The following is a 20,604-nucleotide window of genomic DNA, read 5'->3' as shown; positions in this document are numbered from 1 at the left end:
CCCAGCCACTCCAGCCAGAGCTTCCTTCATTTCCTCTCCAGTCTCTAAGGTGCAGTTTACAAAGTGACTGATCAGTGACCCTAGCTGGTCCTCTGTCCCTCCTGCCCTTCTCTCCATTTTGAGCATAGCCAAGGATGTACTGACAGTGGAGCCTCTGACCCATGTCCTCTCCAGCCCCTCAGCTCATCTCCTGCTAGTGTCTCTAGGGACCAATGTTGGCTTCCACAATATGCACATGGAAAAGCCATTAACTTCCAGAAGCATCTGCTCCCCCTGCTCCAGCTGTCCCCATCCTTCCATGCTCTGCTTCTCTCTAAAGCCCTGATACTGCAGAGGCAAGTTCCAAAATGGTTGCAACAGGCCCAAGAGCTGGGTTAGAGCACACAGCACTAAAGGGCAAGTTGTCTCTAAGAGGAATAGAGGTGAGAATAAGACAAGAGGTTGAAGGACAAGACTTACCTGGTTCTGAGTTTAACTAGCAGCCAGTCTTGTGTATCCATTGCCTATGACAGGGTGGAGGCAGAATGGGAGGCAGTAGTGTGGTCTCTGTGTCGTTTGCATGGATACATACCTGGTCAATGGACACAGTGAAGAGTTGGAATGTCCTTTCAGGTCTAAAAAGGTCTTCCCAGTCTTCCTCACTGGCCTGGCCAAGGGCTCAAGATGTAGCAGGGCAATTATTTCCTAATGGTTAATACATGTCACCTAAGAGGAACAACACCCTCACATTGTACATAGCTAAAAGAATTTTGAGTAGCCCCATCAGAAGAGAAGAAATTTAGCAGTCTGCTGGGCAGAGCAAACCAGTGTGTGAGAGTGGACAACAGAGACAAACTGGAAGCTATCCAAAGCTGGAGAGCAATGTGGCACATGGAAAACAAAAGTGGGGAGAATCTGAGCATATTATAAAATGTGCCTAGCAGAACTTTCTCATGGAGTTGTTGAAGACATCTACACAATCCATCTTTTCCTGCCTTCAGACTCCCAGTGAGAAGCCAGCTCTCTTGGGTACCACAACTCATCAGGCTGCAGAATCACATGAACTGAGTCCTTATAACAAATCTCTTCTTAAGGGGCTTGGGTGTGGCTCGATGCTCAGGTGCTTGTCTAGCATGTATAAGGCCTGGCACAACAAAAAGTTAAAACAAAATAAAAAGCCTCTTGCTATATATACCCATACATCCTGTTGGTTCTATTTCCCTGGAGAAAACTGATAAATAGGCCTCTTTCCCTGACTTCCTCTCCTCAGATGGCCCTTATTTAAAAAAAAAAAAATGTGTGAACTGAGAAGCCACCTGAGTCCCCTGTGATATTGCTGCCCCTAGATCAGAAAGAGACATGGGGCTAATTATGCAGGCAGCATAGAGTAACTTCTGGTGGAGAACAAACCCTTCTCTTAAGTCAGGAGCATCCCGCAAAAGTTTCTTAACTCACACTGACTCGGCTCTACATTCTCCGGAGACAATACCTTGAAGTGGAAGGCAGTACAAGGTCCTCCACTCTATGTCTCCAAATCTAATTGTCTCCTTTTCCATTTTGGTTGCATATGTGTATACATGTTTGCATTTGTGGGAACACATGTGTAGGGGGCAATGCCTGTCCATGTGAAGGCTAGAGGTCTTCAAACTTGATTCAGTGAGTTCGAACATCTCCATCAAACTCTGAACTAGTCTCACTAGCCAGCTTGCTCTGGGGAATGGCCCCCTGTCTCTGCCTTCTGAAGCTGGAATTGCAGATGGGCCACCATGCCCACACAGCATTTACATGGGTTCTGTAGATCCAAACTCCAGTCCTCAGGCATTCGTGGCAAGTGCTTAACCACTGAGCAATCTCTCCAGCATCTGATCAGGTTCTGGAGACTCCTGCTTTGAGAAACATGGAGATCCAAATGAGTGATCCATAGGAACTGGTCTCTAGGATCAGGGATACCTGTCCTCACTACATAGTTGGAATCAGAGTTTCAAGGGCCACCTACCATTCTGTTCTCCAATTCCTGAGCTGAGGGGATGGGGTAATAGGAGACCTTGGCCATGGGTTAGGGAAGAAGGAGACAGGGTCTGTTCACAGAGTTTGCTATAGTCCTAGGACAAAATGACAAAGGTCCGAGCATCTCCGGACCCAGGAAGAGCCTGCCCAGCATTTGCCTCTGACAGTGATCCTGTCACCAGAACCTGACACCAGACATCAGATCTCCCTTCTCACTGGGGTCCCGGAATCTCACCTTCCCCTCAACCCTGCCACAAGGATGGAAAAATCTGACCCATCTCAGATTGTCATTCAAACACCATGAGGGTAGCAGGACATGATAGGAGGCACACAAGATGAGGAATCATAGAACCCTGGAGAACAAAGTGCTGAGTTCTACTCCAGCTCTAGATGCCACACTTCATCAGCTAAATCTAACTAGGAGCACAAATGGTGCACCTACGGCATGCTAGGCAGGGTTCACCTGTATAAGTGTACATGTCACATGTACATATGTGACTTATATCGAACATAAAGTGCATAAAATTTTAAGGCTTTATGAAGAACTGTGGCCCTACCTACATCAAGAAATAGGATGCTACTAATATCTAAATATCTACCACACACTAATATAAATTTCAAGTAATGTACACAGTATGTTAGAACTTGGAGTACAATTCTATTTATCTATGAAGTTACTAAAGTTCCAAGAAGCTAGGAACTTCCTGAAACCCCATGTCCTTCACATGTGTTTGACGCCTCCTCCTCCTGCACCTCTAGCTTCCCACAAAATATGGAGACAACCCAAGAAGGGATGAAGGCCATTCATCAATGTGTTAAACCTTAGGTGTCCTTCCTCGGGAGCCTGATGTTGAGCAGTGGGCAGGTTTTGAGGCTGGAGGCTTTATTCACCACTGTGTTCGGTGACTCTCTGATACCACTCAGTTGGAAATGCAGTGGCCATGGTCCTCACAGCCTTGCCTGCCCCTCCCTAACCTTACACTATGGATAGAGTGAATTTTCTGGTAAATAATTCATGAGTTATCAGGGCCATGTGGGTAATAGGAGAGCAGGGGTATCAGAAGGGCTGAGGTTGGCAACCTGAGCTGATCCCCATCCTCCTAGGACTCCTGTGTCCTGAAGAGAGGGATTCAAGAGTTGGGCTGGAGCCTCAGGTACCCTGATGGGGCCATGGTGGGTCTGAGTGCCCATCACAGACCATTCTGCTGCCAGCTGTTGATACTCTTCTGCCTACTGAATCCAGGGACCTCTGGTAAGTGACACCCAGACCCTCCTTCATCCCCTTCTCACACTCTATTGTTTTCTCCCTTTTGCACACACATGGTCATTTAATGGCATCCATTCACATCTGCTAGACATTTAATTAGCATGCACCAACTGTAATAATTAATGCGCTGCTCCATTATTAGTTCACAAATTGATAGAGTTGGGTAGACTGGTAAAGGCTGCTCTCCTTTTCCTGGACCACAACAGGATCTGAGGAAGCTACAGTCCTACTCTGGAATCCTTACAGAGAAACTTCTAGACCCTCTTATGTCCCCAGGATTGCCAATGTCACCAGTCTAGTAAGACTGACCTTAGGATGCTTGTTGAAAACCTTGTCTTGGAGATGGAGAAGTGGGTTGCTGGTTAAGCTATCATGAGGAACCCAGCGTGGATCCTGGGGCCCATGTAGCAAACTGGACATCCCTGCAAACACCTGTCTCTCTGGCTCTGAGGGATCCAATGCCCTCTTCTGGTTCCTGCTTATGCTCCTACAAACACACAAGTGCACATATACTCACATGGACACATGCACACACACAAATAAATACAAAACATCTTAAAAGAAAGAAACAAAAAACAGACTCCTGGTCCCTGGCCCCTTCTCAAAATATGGGATTCCTCCTCATTGGTCTGAGGTGGAGGCCATGAATTTGTATTCTTAACAGATGATTGGATGGATGGATGGATGGATGGATGGATGGATGGATGGATGGGTGGGTGGGTGGGTGGATGGGTGGATGGGTGGTGGGTGGTGGGTGGGTGGTGGGTGAGAGGGAAGGTGGGACAGCAGGAAGGTGGGAGAGGAGACTCTGCTCCAGGATGCCCCTCTGTGTCAGTTAAGCTCCATTCCAAGCATTAAACAGGGAACCCCCACAGGCTCTCTCAGGGACTGTTTCTTGCCCACTAGCTGCATAAATAGCCTGGCGGTCTCACTGAAGCCCACTAGGCTCCCTGGGCCTACAGAACAAGAAATGGGCTTCAGGCAATGGGGTGGAATGCACTCTGGAATCTAGGGCCACACAGGCACCATAGTTGTCTCTTGTGTCCCTAGATCAACCCCACTCAACCTACAACACCTCTGAGGAAGAGGCTTTGTCTATCCAAGGAGTGCGGGGCAGCTCTGTGGAGCTAGACTGCAGGCCTGGGCCTGCCCCAGTGGCAGTCCTCTGGAGCTTCACTCCGCTGGGTTCCCTGGTTCTTCGGCCTGTGGCAGTCACCAATGGAGCCTCTTCAAGGGTGGAGTCTGGGGCGTTGGCTCTGGGCATCGTCAGTCTGAGGAACAGCAGCCTGGTGATAGAGGAGCTCCGAGAGGGTGCCCGTGGCCACTTCCTATGCCAGACCCTGCTTGTGTCCGGTGGCCAGGTCCACACCACCTACTTATATCTTAAACTGGCTGTACTGGGTGAGGCACCAAGGCTAGTTGTCTAGCCTTCAACTGACCTGCAGGCTACTTTGTATCTCTGTGCATGCATTTCTTTGCACATGGTAGGCCCCAGATTTAATGACTCTTCCTGGGAGTGAGGAAACCTGGGATTTGGAGGAAAGGATGTGCCAAATTAAGGACTAGACAAGCCCAGGGACAGCAGGGCAAGGGCCATTGGACAATGGTCCATGTAACAAACCCAAGTCTTCTCTTTTTCTCATCAGTGCCCGTGTCCAAACCTCGGATGCACCTGAGTGACCCATCCCCAATAGAAGGAGTCTCTGTGGTGGTCACATGTGCTGTGAGGGAGGGCACAGAGCCATTGACCTTCTCCTGGCACCATCACACACCCCAAGGCCCTGAGGAGGTCCTGGTGGGTCTTTCAGAGCCAAGACTCCAGCTAGATCCAGTTAACCGTACCCACCTAGGCTGGTACAGGTGCAGTGCCAGCAATGCCGTCAACCAGCTGAGCAGTGATGGTGCCTTCCTAGATGTCATATGTGAGTTGAACTTGGGACATCTGCTGCCCCCTACCCTCCCAAATTTGGCTTAACCCTGTAGTCCAAACTCAGTTCCCATAATGAGGCTCCAGCAGCCTTGCCCACTCTGCACTGAGCTGTGTTCATGACCCATTATTCCCAGTGTCTGAGTAACTGGAGGCTCCAGCACAGGGCTTACAGACAGCACAAGTGAATGAAAAGACAAAGGGTGGAGAGATGTGATGGACCTTCCTTGCCCTCCAGATGGTCCGGACAAGCCTGTGATCACTGTGGAGCCGCTGGGATTCACTGATGACGGGTTCTGGGCCAGTGAGAGGGAGGAGGTGACCCTAAGCTGCCTGGCTGCATCCAATCCTCCTAGTCACTATGTCTGGTTCCATGATGACTCTCAGGTCCACATTGGGCCCACCTATATCATTGCCAGTGCCAGCCGCACCCACACAGGCTCGTACACCTGCCTGGCCCACAACAGCCACCTAGATACCCATACCCAGACCACTGTCCAGCTTATCATCTACTGTGAGTGTTGAGTATTGTGTGGGGAGGGCTATCTGGGGCTTACCCAGGCTTGTGCTCAGGCAGCCTACAGCCACCTTGGGGGACACGGTGACAAAACTGTTGGAGTCGCAGGAGGTATATTTAGAGAACTAGGGAAAGGCTAAGGGAAACCATGGGAAGAGGCATGGAGAAGCTCCCAAAGTCATTTCTCCCATGGTCCCAAGGCCTGGACTGAGGCACAGAGAAGGGTATGACAATGACAGTGAGGCAAGATTCCCAGGGGGCAAACATGAGAACCAAAGGCCTTTCGTGGGATCTCTGGGATCCCACAGGAGCTCTGAACTGCCTGCCCCTTATCCCCTTGTTCCTTGATCCGGGGGCTTAGCATTTTCTTTACCAACCCCCCTCTTGCCCATTTCCTTCTACTCTGTCATCCCGGTTCTCCATGCCCCTACCTGATGCTCCATGCTGGGCACTGTCAGGGGAGCTGCTTCAGCCCTTTCTCACCCAACTCTCTACCTAGATCCCCCAAAGGGACAGCCTTCCTGTGCTATGCTCCCCACCCTTGGGGTTGTGACTCTGCTATGCACCTGGCCTGGGGGTTTTCCAAATGCCCAGGTTCACTGGGAAGGGCCCCAAGGGATTGGCCCAACTGCCCCCAGCAATGTCACCTGGAGTTATACAGTCACTGAACTTCCAAATGGCAGCATCTTCACCTGCATGGGACATCACCCAACCTTGGCTCTGCCCATCCTCTGCAAGGTTACTCTCTGTAAGTAGACACAGGTAACATCTAGAACCCTGGTAGTGTTGGTTCCAGGCAGTGTGGGTACGACCAGGGGACATTTAGAAGGACCTGGGGTCTGGGATTAGGCTCTGAACCTCTAGCTCCCAGGCATTTCAAGGGACATGGAGATGGTAACATCTAATTCTCAGCTTCCTGTCCATCATGCTCTCTGCCCTCCTCAATCTTATATTCTGCTTCTGCTATTACATAATGATCTGGAAATAGACTTCAAAGCTCTCTGCCAAATGTTCTCTTCCATGTCCTCCTCTGTACACCCATGCCCAAGACAGGGTTGCGATGCAATTCTGTCTTCAAAGACTGTCCCCCTCCCCTGGGCCCCAGACTGTTTTCTACCTATAATTTAATAGTCACCAACTTATGTAATAGCTGCTTAGCATCTGTTCCCACCTTTGTCCTGCCACATGGTCAGCCCTGGATAAATGACGAGGAAGGAGACTGAGTGGAGGGAAAGGCGGGGAAAAGGTGGGCCTGCCAGGCTCTTCCTCTTCCCACAAGGCTACACTCACCTATCACTCCTTTCCAGGGGAACCTCCAGGCAGGCCCACCTGTGGGACCACAGCCACAGTAGGTGACCAGTTCATCATGCTGAGCTGTGACTGGTCTGGAGGTGAACCTCCTGCAATGCTGAACTGGCTGGACCAACATCAGCAGTCCCTGGGTGACCCAAGCTCTCCTCCGGCTGTGTACCTCCTACAGGCTCAGAGTGATCTGGCAGGCAGAGAGTTCACCTGCCAGGGCTCCCACCCACTCAAGGTCCCTGGCTCCCACTGCCAGCTAAGGCTAGGTGAGCAGGGACGGGACATGGTTCTGGGGTTTGGACAGGGGGAGCCCTTCAGAACCAGGATTAGGGGCTCTGGAGGTAGGCAATGCTGGGCTGGGAAGGGAGTCAAGAGAGAGACTGATTCATTTTCTCTCCGGGAGCTCAAACTACTTACATGACGTGTGTGTGTGTGTGTGTGTGTGTGTGTGTGTATACACCCTGTCACTCTATGCCTGTGGAAGTCAGAGGACAATGTGTGAAAGTTTATGTTCTTCCTCTCTCATATGGATTCTGGGCAGTCCATGTGAACTCAGGTTGTCAGGCTTGGTGGCAAGCTCCTTCACACAGGGCCATTTTGCCAGCCCGCCTCCCTTTTAATTCATAAAACGAGAGAGCTTGGTCAAGGTCAGTGTTGTCCAATAAAAATATAATGTGAGCTATATGTAATTTTAATTACCACATTAAAAAAGTATGAAGAGGTAAAACATTTAATATCTTTACAATTCATTCCCATATAGTAATCTTATTTATGAGCTATTTAACCTTTTTTCACCCTAACTTGAAAATACAGCATATCTGTAATTTACCATACATCTCAATGCATCCTGGCCTTATTTCAAGTGCTCAGTGGACACATGTGCTGGTGGCTATCGTTTGGGATTGGACATCACTGGCAGCACTGAACTAGAGGGTGTGGGAACACTGGCTGCAATTCTCATTTTATCATTTGCATAAGGAAGGTGCCTCAGCATATTCTTGGCTTTCAGAGTTTTGGGTATCAAAGATCTCTCTACTTGTGTTCCTTGCTTTCTCTTTTGTCTTCACCCACCCCTTCCCAAGATATGAACAACTGAAAATAAAAAAGTTCAGAACGCTAAGATTGAAAATGTAGCGAAAGCAACCAGGAGCTATTGCATGCAACTGGCCTCACGCAATGATTTCCCACTTGCTCTCCAAAGTCTTTGAGACTAGCATGCTTTAGGGGACTTTAAGGAGATCCTCAACTCAAAATATTTCTTTCCCAGTTACTCCGTCTCAGAAATTCCACTCTAAGAGAGCCATTGGCACCTGACTGTCAGGACCTTCAGAAGCCAAATACCTTCTACGACCCTGCACCACACCGGCAGGGAGATGGCAGGCTGTGCAGGAAGGAGGCCCCTGCTAGGTGCTGGAGCAGGGATGAGTAAGCGTGACCCCTGCCTGAAGTTAACAGAGGCTGGGATGGGAAGGTGGAGGACCTTTCAGGACACTACAGTAACCAGCAGACCCTGCAGTGGACAACATCAGAAGTCTGAACAGGAGGGCCAAGCGACCAAGAAAGGGTTGCCTTCTCTATTCACTCAGCCACTTTTTCAGCACCACCTTCTGTCTCTGCAGAAGCCCCTCAGCTGGTAGTGGCTGAACCCCGAGTGTCAGTGCTGGAGGGAGAAGAGGCCTGGCTGGGCTGTGCTCTCCAGCAGGGCACACCACCTGCTCAGCTTCTCTGGCTGGGACCCCAGCAACAGCTGTTGGAACAAAGTACTCGTGGATTCATGCTACACCCTGAGGGTACCCGTCTGCGCCTTCAAGTCCGAGATGCTGACCCAGCACACCACAGGGGCACTTACCAATGTGTGGCCCGCAATGCCTTGGGCAATAGCAGCCAGAGTGTGCTGCTGGAGGTCCTGCGTAAGTGTAAAGGATGTGTGTGCTCCTGTGGCAAGGGACATGGGTGACCAATGGCTACAGAGGGCTTTGCAGAAAGCTTTGAAAATTACCCTCTCCAAAATTTAGGCACCTTCTAGAGCATGACCAGATTGCTTAGGGAAGTATGAATCTGGTGGGATCTTAAATACGGGTACATGGGACTCCATACTCCCTCATTTTATCGAAGAGAAAATGGAGATTACAGATGCTCAGAGATACACACACTAGCCCGTCTCTCCTCTCTGCAGACTGTCCATCCACAGGAGAAAGCCACATAGCTGTTGCTAGGCAGATGCCTGTATGTATCCCCATCTTCACTCACCTGCAGGGTATCCAGCCCCTCCCAATGTCACCATCAGCCACCTGACCTACAGGCGACAACGGAGAGAGGTGCAACTGCAGTGGGTCATCTATGGCCCTGGAAACCTGACGGGCTTTCTGGTGCAGCAGAGGGCCAGTGTCCCCAGCTCAGAAGCTGGTGCTTGGGAGGTAGCAGCTAGTGACATCGAGCCAGAGAGCAGGAACCGGCGTCTGGGAGGGTTGGACCCAGGAGTCCTTTATGCCTTCCGCATCCTGGCTATGAATCACCACACTGCAGGACATCCTTCGGAGGTGAAGATACCAGGTGCTGGGCTGGCAGCAGGGAGGAACTCACCTTCCCCCCAAAAAACTGAAACCTGGCCTATGCTCCCCTTCACAGGGTACCCTGCTCAAGTCCTTTGTTTCCATCCATATGGGTCCCTTAGCCTATGTATGCATCTATTCGTTCTCTCCTATTGCTCTTTACTGTCTCTCTCTGGGCAGCTCAGGAGGCCCCGGGCATAGGAGCAGACCCACTAATCCAGCTTCAATCTGAAGAAACTGGAGAAAGAATGTGATGTTGAGGGTTTAAGAGGAGCCCATTCTGTGCCTCAGTCTTACCTCTCAAGAAATAGGTCTCAGCTTCTTGCTGCTCCCTCTGTCCTGGGAATTTCTTATCTTATGGCCTAGTTCCTTTAGGCCTGATATGCCAAGATAAGTAGCGTTCCGTATCTTCTACCAGAAATGGGGATTTGGCTGGGAATCAAACCATCAGCACCAGGCAGCCAGAACATCTCTTTTGATGGGAGAGAACTGAGCTCCACATTCCTTGGGTCTTCTATAATAGGCAGCAGAGCCTTTGGGATGCTCAGGGTACCATCTCGGTACCCTGTGAATCACTGTTGCCCAAGTTCATTGATGGGGCTAATTAATACAATCCTTGCTCTTCCCTCCTAGTGGACCCAGCCTTCAGTGTCTACCCAGCTGTAGTGGGTGCTGCAAGCACAGGGATGGTGGTGGCGTTGGCGGCTTCTCTGTTGGTGTTCCAGTATGCTGCCCGGCACCCACACAGTTTCCCCTGTGAGTGGGAATCTGAAAGAATGGGCTGTTTGACCCCATGGGGCAGCCAGATGTAGACTTACTCAAGGGAGAATCTGGACTCTTCCCTAGCTGTGACATCATCCTGTGGTGGTCAAGACCCCAGCCAGCCTCAAGTTCTGGGGCCATTCCACTTAGGCTTCTGAGACTCTGCATGGAGCCCACTAGGAAGGGGAGGGCTGTTTTCCTGGAGTCTACACTGTACTAGTCAAGTAATGTTCTTTCATTTCTTCCCACAGGCCTCAGTCAGTTGCTTGTTCCCATGTGAGTATACAGGTTATCTTTATGGGGTCCAGACTTTTCTGAATTGAAAAGGAAGGCTAGAAGGAGCAGATGCCTCTAACATTCCTCTCTGCCTCACCTCAGAGAGCACAGGCGACAACGAAGGGGCTCCAGGGAAAGCACTGAGACACCAGCAGGTAGGCACCACCTGTGCCAATGACTACACATAGACCAGTGCTGGGTTCCACACATGTTGTGTGGTCTGTCTTGTCCTCTGACGGGGTCGTTGGCACCCCTATTTACTCTCCTCTACCCACTTGTGCTCTTTCTAGGCACCGAAACAGCAACGGCCACCTCGAGTTCAGACCCCGTACAAGAATCCCCTGATGCTCCAGTGAACGTGACCATCACAGTGACTGCAACACCAGGCGTTCAATGATACTGCAAACAGGCTGAGGGAAGGCAACAAGGGTGGGACGATCCCATCAGCCTTTGGTCTTAAAAACCAAGGAGGCAACTCCCCATCTAACACACAGATAATCAACTACTTTCGATTCAATATCTGGGCTGGAAAAGTGGTACACAGTCCAGTTGCTATGCCTCACATGACAAAAGCAGCCCTGATCCAGCTGTGGCATAGAGGAAAAAACACAACTGAAGACAACACGAGGGCATCTGAGAGCAACTGAGACTGGCACAGTGGATGTCTCTGATACCAGGGAACTAAGTGGCAGCTAAACTCTTTCTGGAAGAGATGTGGGGGAGGCACTGATTGAGAGATCCCCAATTCAATTATATCTAGTGTCTAGCAGAGTTATTACAAACTTCTGATCTGATTGCTTGGGCCATGTTTTATTGTCAGGAAGAACCAGGTGCCTAGGTATGTGTTTCCTTTGCTGAAATGCAGCTTAGGTGCATCGCTGACCTTGCAGTGGTCAGACTCCTGGAATCTGTGCCAGCAGAGGTATTCAGCGACACCCCAGCCACTAGGCTGGGAGCTGGCTGACAGAGAATGGAGGCTGTTCCAAAGTCACACTCTGATAGCTGCCAGCGTGAGTCACTGGCTCCAAGTGTGTGGTGTGTGTGTGTGTGTGTGTGTGTGTGTGTGTGTGTGTGTGTGTGTGTGTGTGTGTGTGTGTCTAAAATCTGGGTGAAACACAAGTGAGTGCTTGTTTGGCTGACTGGAAGAATCAGGCTCAGTGCTTGCCTCCGCAGAGGACTCGGATGAGAAGAAAACAGCAGCAGAGCCAAGGGCTGATCTGCCAGCAACAAGGAGAGTGGCGCCTGACAGGAGACAGAACTGGAAGAAACTTAAGCTTCTTTGGTTCTCACACACTTAGGCTTTATTAGAACAGGGTTTCAGCTTTCCTCCTAGCTCTCAGGACCAGGTCTGAGACTTAAACGTGGTTTATTTAAGTACGGGAAATGAAACACAAAACGGCCACATCTGACAGAAAGGATTCTGCTGATTTTCTGGTTAGGGAAGATGAACACTTTGACTATTTAAGGTGGTAAAACAAGTTTCATCAGAAGTGCTACACCCCATCCTGGAGTTCACACTCCAAGGGTCCTGAGGCTGTGGTAACAGACACTATGAGAAGACCTTACTCCCACCTTGCTTCCCCAGGATCCTCCTGTCTATCCATGCTAACCTCCCTAGCAAACAGCTGCCCATGGTCCTGCTCCCTCCCAATCCTGACAGTTAGGACAAGAGAGAGATGGCCGGGCCCTTGGGTGCTCACGGGGATTTGAAGAGGTTATGAAAAGTCTCCAAACAGGACATTACACACCCTAGTCACAAACCACAGGGACATTTTGCACACACAGGAGTGCATGAGGACCCCTCTTCACAGGCTAATGTGTGTGAAAGCAGCATTCTCTTTTAATATAAAATTATATCAACCAAATAAAACCTGTCAAAACTACATCACTTAAAGTATGTACAATTTCAAACATAATATCACAACTTTAAGGAAAATAAAACATATTTTTCAATATAGTACAAAACATGCAACTCAGGGTCAGTGCTGTAAGAGCGAGCAACACAGGCAAAGAGCAATTTCAAACAGTTCCTTGGTAGTCCTGAAGCAGGTGGAGAGAAGTGACATACGTGATCGGCATGGTATGATGCCTCAGTCTTCAGAGATTCAGTCAATACAAAGGGGACCACTTGACGATGAGATCACTTCAACAGTTTAGAATGATGCAATTAACCCGTACCCTGTACAGCACCTATTACCAGAGTCCACACATAATCAAAGAACACAACCAGGGAGTGGCAACATGATTCACTAGGACTCGGGTAAGTTTAATGCTAAAAATAAACAGTCGCCCAAAACATGAAGAGGCCATACCAACTTCATGGTCATTGAGCCAGTTGAAGTTCAGACCTCCACTGGGGAGGGAGAGGGCAGGAGTAGGGTGAGGGTTAAGGCAGGGTGTCAATGAGAGACTCCCGAAGATGAAGTACTCAGCTCTGCTCTGCCAGTTTGGGATGAGGTGGACAGAGGGAAGCCCCGCTAGCTGCAGCAGGGGCCTCACAGAGAAAGAGCACAGCAGGAGTGGACAACAACACATGTTCTGGATTGGTTCCATGGAGAGTGAACTGTAACACTTCCAGAAAACAGGGAAATGGATGCACAGGTGATGGACCAGGTAAATGGCTTCAGTGCAGGCTCTCGCTCATGTGTGAGCGGGGAAACTTCACGCCTGCTCTGTTTGTTGAGGGGTTGGATGAGATATCACTAACAAATGGAGTCTAATATACAGCAGTTCCTCCACAAATGTGTGCCACCCCTGTATTTTCCTATGGCCTCTTAATTCCTGGGGAAGTGACACTTGCTGGGATCACTTTTGGTGACTGTGCAGGGCATGAAAATTCAGAGAAACTCACACTAAGGAGAACTCAAACTCCTAAATATAAAGGCAATTATATAGATTTATATTTATATTTATATATCTCAATATATAAAGCCATTTTTATAAATAAAATACAATAAAACAGATAACACTTAAAACAGCGTTACTATCATAAATAAAGCAGTCCACAATGAGATTGCCCTAAAGGTAAAGTCATTTTCTCTTCATCATGGGCAAGCCCCATGTCAAATTCAATCTTTAAAAGCAGTTTCTGACCTAAGGCTCATGCCAACACACCTCTGCTTCATGAGTCACAATGAACAACTGACTGCCCACAGACAACTGCTTCCTGCTTTCCTAACCCCCCCTCTGAGACAAGACAGCTTTGTTCTAACTGGACTGGCAAAACACATAGTATGTTTCTACGTCATGTGTACTAGGACTTTGTCCTTTTCTAGCCACAGATGTAAAGAAGAGCTGCAGCTAACTGCCTCCAAACCTAACTGTAGATCTCTTACACTACAGACATAAACCCCAAGATCGTAGAACTTCTTCTACAGCAGCCTGCTACCCAGCTATAGAATTCTACTCACTGCATTCTACCAGGAGTAACTTGCATAGTGGCCTGCTGAAACAGCACATATCCACTAACAGTTCTATTTATAAAAAATACACATATATGTAAGGGAATACTGACACATTTATATAGAGTTGATTAGTACAGTATCTTATTCTCTTCCACTGCAATTTGTGGGAAACTAAAACAAAATGTATCCTGGAATTGCTGGATTCTGCAATAAAGAGAATATTGTTTAGTTTTTTCCCCCCAAGGGATATACCATTCAAAAACAGAGCAGTGATCCATCAGGGCCTAGTTCAAGCTATGACATGCATTTGTGGTGCCTGGGGTTTCTGTTTAACACATGGAGAAAAGCCTTCCAAAGGCAACTGCAATATTCTTGCCACTCAGAAGATAGTAACTGTGATCCATAGACCCCATTGACCACAGACTGAGTTACTGCTCACAATGATGGCAGCCAGAAAAACTGTCAAAAAATGACCCCAAACCTTTTCTTCAGATTTAGCCTTCCCTGACATCTGCTACAGTTTGGATATTGTTTTCCAAAGGACCATGTGCTGGAGGCCTGGTTCCCTGGGTGGCATGCTGAGGAAACGGTAGAGTCTAGCATTGGGGACAAGTGTGAGGTCTTCAGGTCTAGAGATATGCTCTCGGAGGGATTTGTACACTCCGCTCTTCTTCTCCTTCTCCCTTGCCTCAGGTTTATGGTGTAAGCTATTTGCTCCACCATGCATGCCCACCAGCATGTGTTCCCCGAGCACAGGTCCAGAGCCGCAGGTCCATTGGATCACAAACTGGAACTTCTACAACTGGGAGCCAAGAAAACCTTTTCTCTGTACAAGCTAATGGTCTCAGGTATTTTGCTAGAGTGGCAGAAGGCTGACTCAGCATGCTCACTCATATCTTCTAGGATATTGTCCATATTGGAAGTGACAAAATTGACAGTCTTCAAGTGTGTGGCACTACGAGCACTATGGAACAGAACAAAGAGCTTCACTTAGCTTGGTCCCTTCAGCCTTCTTCTTTCTTCTTAAGGTTGTAACATCTTTCTCTTTAAGCTGCCACTTTAAAAGTCTGATTTTGTATATATCCTTACAAATAATGCAAAGAGTCCATGGTGACCATTTTGTAAATTGACACAATTAAAGCAGTGGGCCATGAAGGCATTCATTTTCTTTCTGAACCTGTTTCTCTTTCTACATAATGCAATACTCCAGCCAGACCTTACATGCTTCCATGTTCATAACACTGGCTAATTTTACCCAAAAGATTGATCATTGCTTGTACCCAGGTATAGAGAAGAAATAAGTCAGTATCAGTATTTTTCTGGAAGGCAGTCATAAAATTTGTCAGTTGGGTTTGCTATTATAAACATAAGATCACAACTATGATTGATTTCTAAATGTTCTCAGGAAGTCTGATAACATGGGATAAGTGACAGTTTTCTATATGGGAGTGACTGGTGGCAAACTTCAAATGGCTTGGGCAATCCTCCTCCCCACAACTGAATAGGCCAGCAGATAGGACCCAGCACAAGTTCCTACTGCCATAGAAGGTTCTAGAAAACAAAGAATGATCCCTCTGCTCTCCAGATTGAAAACTACATAAAACGGGTAGGAGGGGATCCTGTTAAGGGGGAGGAAAAAATGAAAAAGGGAATACTTAAGGCATAAATAATATAAAAGGGCACACATTTTAAGATACATTCATGACATTACTACTACAAAAAATAAATAATGATTTTCTCTGATTTGAATTAATGTCCTTCACACAGTTTGTCCCCAGGCCTGTGTTGTGCAGCTACTGGCTTACAGTGGGAACATGAAGAGGCCTGTACACTTCCTCAGGTCTCTTGGGCTTGCTGAAGGACGACTGACAGCCCGTCTAGAGGAAGGCCAGGAGACCAGGTTGTCTTCTCAGTGCAGTCCTCCAAGACGGGTGACAAAATAAGAGGATTCCAACTTAAAACTTTGTCCTCTGCTTCTGAATGGCCATTTCTATCTCCTGAAAAACATGGAAATTTGGACACCTTATAAACTAATAAGTGGTTTTCACACAGCAGTTTCTGAAAACAGCATGTTGAATAATAGCAAAATGCGAAGTCAGTCCCACTTAGGCTTGGTTTGAATCCGAGGAAGTAAAGCACATTTAAAAAACGGAATTCTCTTAAGTTACTATACAAGTCATTTGAGATTAAAATGGTCCTCTTAGGAGTCCCTAAAAAAAGTATCTTAAAGAAAGATTATAGTTCTTACAGTGGACTCAAAAGAAAGCAGGGCCAATATTTACTAAATGCATTGTCCCAGCAAGTCCTCTGCTCTGGAACTAATGAGCCCAAGCCTGTTTAGAAAACATCCCACAGTGCAAGGGGATTAGCAACCTGAGCCATCTACTGATATACCACCCTGAATGTTCAAGACCTCATCTGATCCCAGAAGCTAAGCAGGGTCAGCTTTGGTTAGTACTTGGATGGGAGAGACAGTATGGGCTGAAGAACATAATAATAGAATTTCCAAGAGTCTCTTACCCATCCTTATCTTTTTTTGAAGTACCCAACACTCCCACCCAGTCTTCTAAGCAGTCAGTGAGCTGACCATAGAAAGCTTTCCAATATAGTTCTTAGCCCACTGGAGACCAGAAACTTAATGAGTAAAAACCCCTCCCTGTACCTCTGCTGAACTCTGCTGTATCTTCGGTGGAATCAGAATTAATGTCACTTATATTGTCCTGACAGCAGGTATGCTGGGTAGGTGTTGGTGCCACACTGTCCTTGATGCTCTCCTCAGGTAACTGGCCACAATCAGGAAGTGTGGAAGTTGGACACACGGGTACCTTCAAGGCACTGAGAGGCTTCATTTCCAGACCATCCTGAGGATAGGAAGCCACTACTGGGATCACGGGAAGGGGACTGTTGGTTTTGGTGAAACACCTGTGGAGTTTAAGCCAAAAGAACCAGAACTGAGTGTCTAGGGGCATCAATAATTAAAATAAGCTCATTTAAAAATATGTGATTTTATATTCACAAACTCTTTACAAAATATGCTTTAAAAATAACTAACTGGCTCATTATGATCCGAAATAGCAAAACCCTGAAAATTAGTTATAGTGGACAATGACAGGAAAATGCACCAAAGGCAAACCACCTAAGGACAGAACCTTCTATGATGACCACTGTCAGAAGACATCTCCCATTTCATTAACTAGTTCCCAAATACAGCACACAGGAGCAAGAAACACCAGCTACTGCAAGGAAAGGGGGAGAGAAAGAAAGGATAGAAAGCTAAGACACATGGCCTCACAAGAGGAACAACCTTACGACAGTCAGTATACAAACACACGGCTCTGAATTCAGGCGGTGCATTAGTTTCTTTTCTCATTGTTGTGACAAATACCAACTAAAGTGACTTAAGGGAGGAAAGTTTCCCTCCGGCTCCGAGTTCAAGGGTATAATGCGTCATGGTGTGGAAGGTTTGGCGACGGGAGCTGGAGGCAGCTGGTCACATTGCATCTGCAGTCAGGAAGCTCCTGTCTCATTTGCTTTCTCCCTTTTATTCAGTATGGGACTCCAGACTGCTGCCACACTGAGGGTCCTTCCACTTCCGTTAATCTAATCCAGAACTCCCTCACACACCGTGTCTAGAGGCGTGTCTCCTAGGTGATGCTAGAACCTGTCAAGCTAAGTTAGAGTTAACCATCACAGGTGGTTTTCCTCTCAGCCTGGGAGATTAGCCCTTTAGAAGACAATTGGCTGGAATTTAGCAGCACCGAACATCATTTCGCTTCAGTTCCATTCTACTTTCATTCCTGGCCTCCAGCTAATAAGTGTGTTTTCAAACAGGGTAGTGTCTGACTCAGCCTTCTGGTTCTTTGGTTCATCTGTTGTTTCCCTGCCATCGCTGTCACATACACCCTGAACATTTCCCATTCAACTTGCTGTGCCTTTTCAGCCCTGAAGTTTCCATTTGGATTTTCCTCAGCAGAAACGCCCACACGTTCATCTCCTGACTATTTATTCTCCCTTAAGTCCTTGGACATACTCATAATAACTGCTCAATGTCATTGTTGGCTAACGGTGGTGCTTGGGCCCTCTCAGAATCTGCTCCTACTGTCCTAGTGATTTTCCTCAAGAAGCACCACAGTCCTGTCTCCTTGGATGTACCCCAATTCTTTGTCATTTCTCCTTGAATTTTCTGGAGTTGTTCTATTGTCATTGAACTCAGTCTTCTGACAGGTTCTTTCTCGGACCCTTACCCCAAAACTGGAGAATGCCTTCAGGAGAAACCCAGACTACCTTTGAAGGAGTGGGTTCTAGTTCAGTTTCTGCCTGTTCTGGTTACTCCCTAACATTGTTGTCTAAATTTTATCATTGCCATCTGTAAGACCGAGCTGTTTCCCCATTACAGGTATATTTTTCTTAATTTCAATAATTGGGACTAAGAAAAGTTAGAAAATGATGGGCTTTTATGTAAGGCAGGCAGGGAAAACACAGAAGCAAGCAGCTGTGTGCTAGAAATAGATCATTTGAGAGAATAAAGGTCAAAATTCTTTATTTCCATCTTTTACACATGGGAAGGCTAGTTTCTGGGACAAAAAAATTAGGAAAGGAGTCCAATTCTGTTGGCTGAAATCATTGGAACAAGCAGTTCTGAGCACACAATGCAGACAAACCTGAAAGAGAACCAGACACATGTCAGTAAAACAAGTCATTAACTTAAAACCCAACCTCTATTTAGAATTAAAAAAAAAATACATGAACTGTACAGTTAAAGGACACTAGGGATCTAATTAACTTTAGGAAATATGGCAAAACATGAATGTGACCTACATTTTTCCATGCAGGTCTTCAACTAGTCCAAAGGCAAACAGGTACAGACATGAATGTGCTGGAGTCAGCACTAGAGCCCTGGCCTGAACACGTCACATCTCAAAAGAGTACAGTATTAATTCTGATTTGCTCTCTTGGCTATTTTATTTAACTCAGAACTTTTAACAGTGCCTTTTAATCATTGTCTCCCTTCCACAATGCATTATGTTGTTGGCCTCTCCGGCTCTCATACTCAGTGAACTCCGAAGTCCCCTGTGATTCAACACCCAGTACCCACAGATGTTGATTATGTTAAAACACGGGGTAAGGGGAAATCTTGCTAGTTGAAAACTTCTATTAGAGAGAATTTAATGGGTATGAGGGTCTCCATAAATAATCTTCTGCAGAAGATCCCACCAACTGTCAAGCACTGTGTAGACACCGTGGATAACAAGATAAAAAACAGCAGAGGTCCTGTTCCCAGCCTAGCAGAGGAGATAAACAAGCAAACAGAAGTGGCAACTGAATGTTGGGATGTGGAAGGAAGTGCTGCTGCTATGGCTGCATGGACTTCCCAGGCTGTATCAAGCTCTACTGACTCTACAGCTGAGGATCTGGCATCAGTATCAACTATGGAACTGGGGAATTCCAAACCAGAAATATCTCTGGTTAGGGGAATCACTATGGCTGCTATGACTTATTGAAGGTCTTTTCTTTTCTTTTCTTTTCAAGACAGGGTTTCTCCATATTGCCCTGACTGTCTTGGAACTTGCTCTGTAGACCAGGTTGGCCCCAGACTCACAGAGATCCACCTGCCTCTGCCTCCTGAATGCTGGGATTAAGGACGGATGCTGCTATGGCCCAGCTTGGAAGTATTTCTTAAAATTTAAATTCTAGGCTCCCAGCTCTGGCTGCTTAGTTTACATCTTATTTATAAGAACTACTAAAAGGATGAAGGAATTGTACTTTAAATCCACTCAGGCAATCGGAAGTTACTAAAGCCCTTTTATGGCTTAGTGTGTAGAGAAGGTGGATGTGAGCCGACCTTCAGCCCTCCTTTGCCCTTGAGGCACCTGCTCAACTGAGTGCAGACAAAACTGCAGATCAAGAATTTAGGAGCTAAGAAGCTGAGCTGAGCTTTTAGAATCATTGTTGGGGCTAGGGAGACAATGCTGGAGTTCAGAGCCTTCCAAGAAGAGGCCTAGGACTCTCAAAAGGTTACATCCTAAAAGTAAGAGTGAAACAGGAATAGACTGGGCCTTTAAAAAAAACTGTGTATATGTGAGAATGTGGTACATGTGTGTTTGGTGTATGCTCCTGTGTCTGTGAGGTGCATGCAGAGACCAGAGGAGGGTGCCCAGTATCTGCTCTACCACTCTCCATGTTTTCTTTTGAGATAAGGTCTCTCACTGAATCTGGAACTAGGCTGGGCAGTCAGTGAACCACAGCAGTCCGCCTGTCTCCACTTTCCCAGTTGCAACTGGGTGCTAGGGATTTGAACTCAGGTCCTCATTCCTGTGCAGAGAGCACTCTTCCTTACTGACTCATCTCCCAGCCGAAAACTCAGCATTACATCTGTTCAAGTGATTTGGTCCTCATCCAACTGTTTGGCCAAATATAAATGTAAATCCTTTCTGGAAGAAAACATCTTCTAGAGCTTATACCAGTTATACAGATTACATAGAAAAAAATACTGTCAAGTATTAAACAAGAACAAGAAAAACAAGTTGGGGATGGAGAGATGGCTCAGCAGTTAAGAGCACTTGTTGTTCTTACAGAGGACCTGTGTTCAGTTCCCAACACCCACACGGTGG

General features: G+C 47.2%; 2 protein-coding genes across 5 annotated transcripts in view; one reads left to right on the top strand and one right to left on the bottom strand.

The window, feature by feature from the left end:
* The first annotated feature begins 3,156 nt into the window (after nt 1-3,156).
* Nucleotides 3,157-10,986, top strand: Vsig10l2 (V-set and immunoglobulin domain containing 10 like 2). The gene is made up of 12 exons (XM_035444205.1): nt 3,157-3,238; nt 4,304-4,654; nt 4,900-5,175; nt 5,419-5,694; nt 6,197-6,445; nt 7,005-7,265; nt 8,619-8,909; nt 9,256-9,552; nt 10,185-10,307; nt 10,565-10,589; nt 10,692-10,744; nt 10,880-10,986. Exons 1-12 carry the CDS (start codon nt 3,157-3,159, stop codon nt 10,984-10,986), a joined length of 2,391 nt encoding a protein of 796 aa, XP_035300096.1.
* Nucleotides 10,987-11,867: 881 nt separating this feature from the next.
* The window catches only part of Cdon (cell adhesion associated, oncogene regulated), a 90,924-nt gene continuing 82,187 nt past the window's right edge, over nt 11,868-20,604 (bottom strand). For 3 of the 4 annotated variants that reach the window (XM_027411786.2, XM_027411785.2, XM_035443568.1), the window contains 2 exons: nt 16,656-16,915; nt 11,868-15,990 (listed from right to left, as the gene is read on the bottom strand). In XM_027411786.2, the coding sequence (XP_027267587.1) occupies nt 15,830-15,990; nt 16,656-16,915 (421 nt within the window). In that variant the 3' untranslated portion in view covers nt 11,868-15,829. Of the gene's footprint in view, nt 15,991-16,655; nt 16,916-18,429; nt 18,655-20,604 lie in introns of those variants that run through there. The other variant, XR_003484663.2, reaches the window with a different exon arrangement.

The sequence above is a fragment of the Cricetulus griseus genome, chromosome 4, assembly GCF_003668045.3.
Source record: "Cricetulus griseus strain 17A/GY chromosome 4, alternate assembly CriGri-PICRH-1.0, whole genome shotgun sequence".
NCBI classification, from domain to species: domain Eukaryota; kingdom Metazoa; phylum Chordata; class Mammalia; order Rodentia; family Cricetidae; genus Cricetulus; species Cricetulus griseus.
Note: the sequence above shows the minus strand (reverse complement) of the source record. Positions and strands in the feature narration are given on the sequence as shown.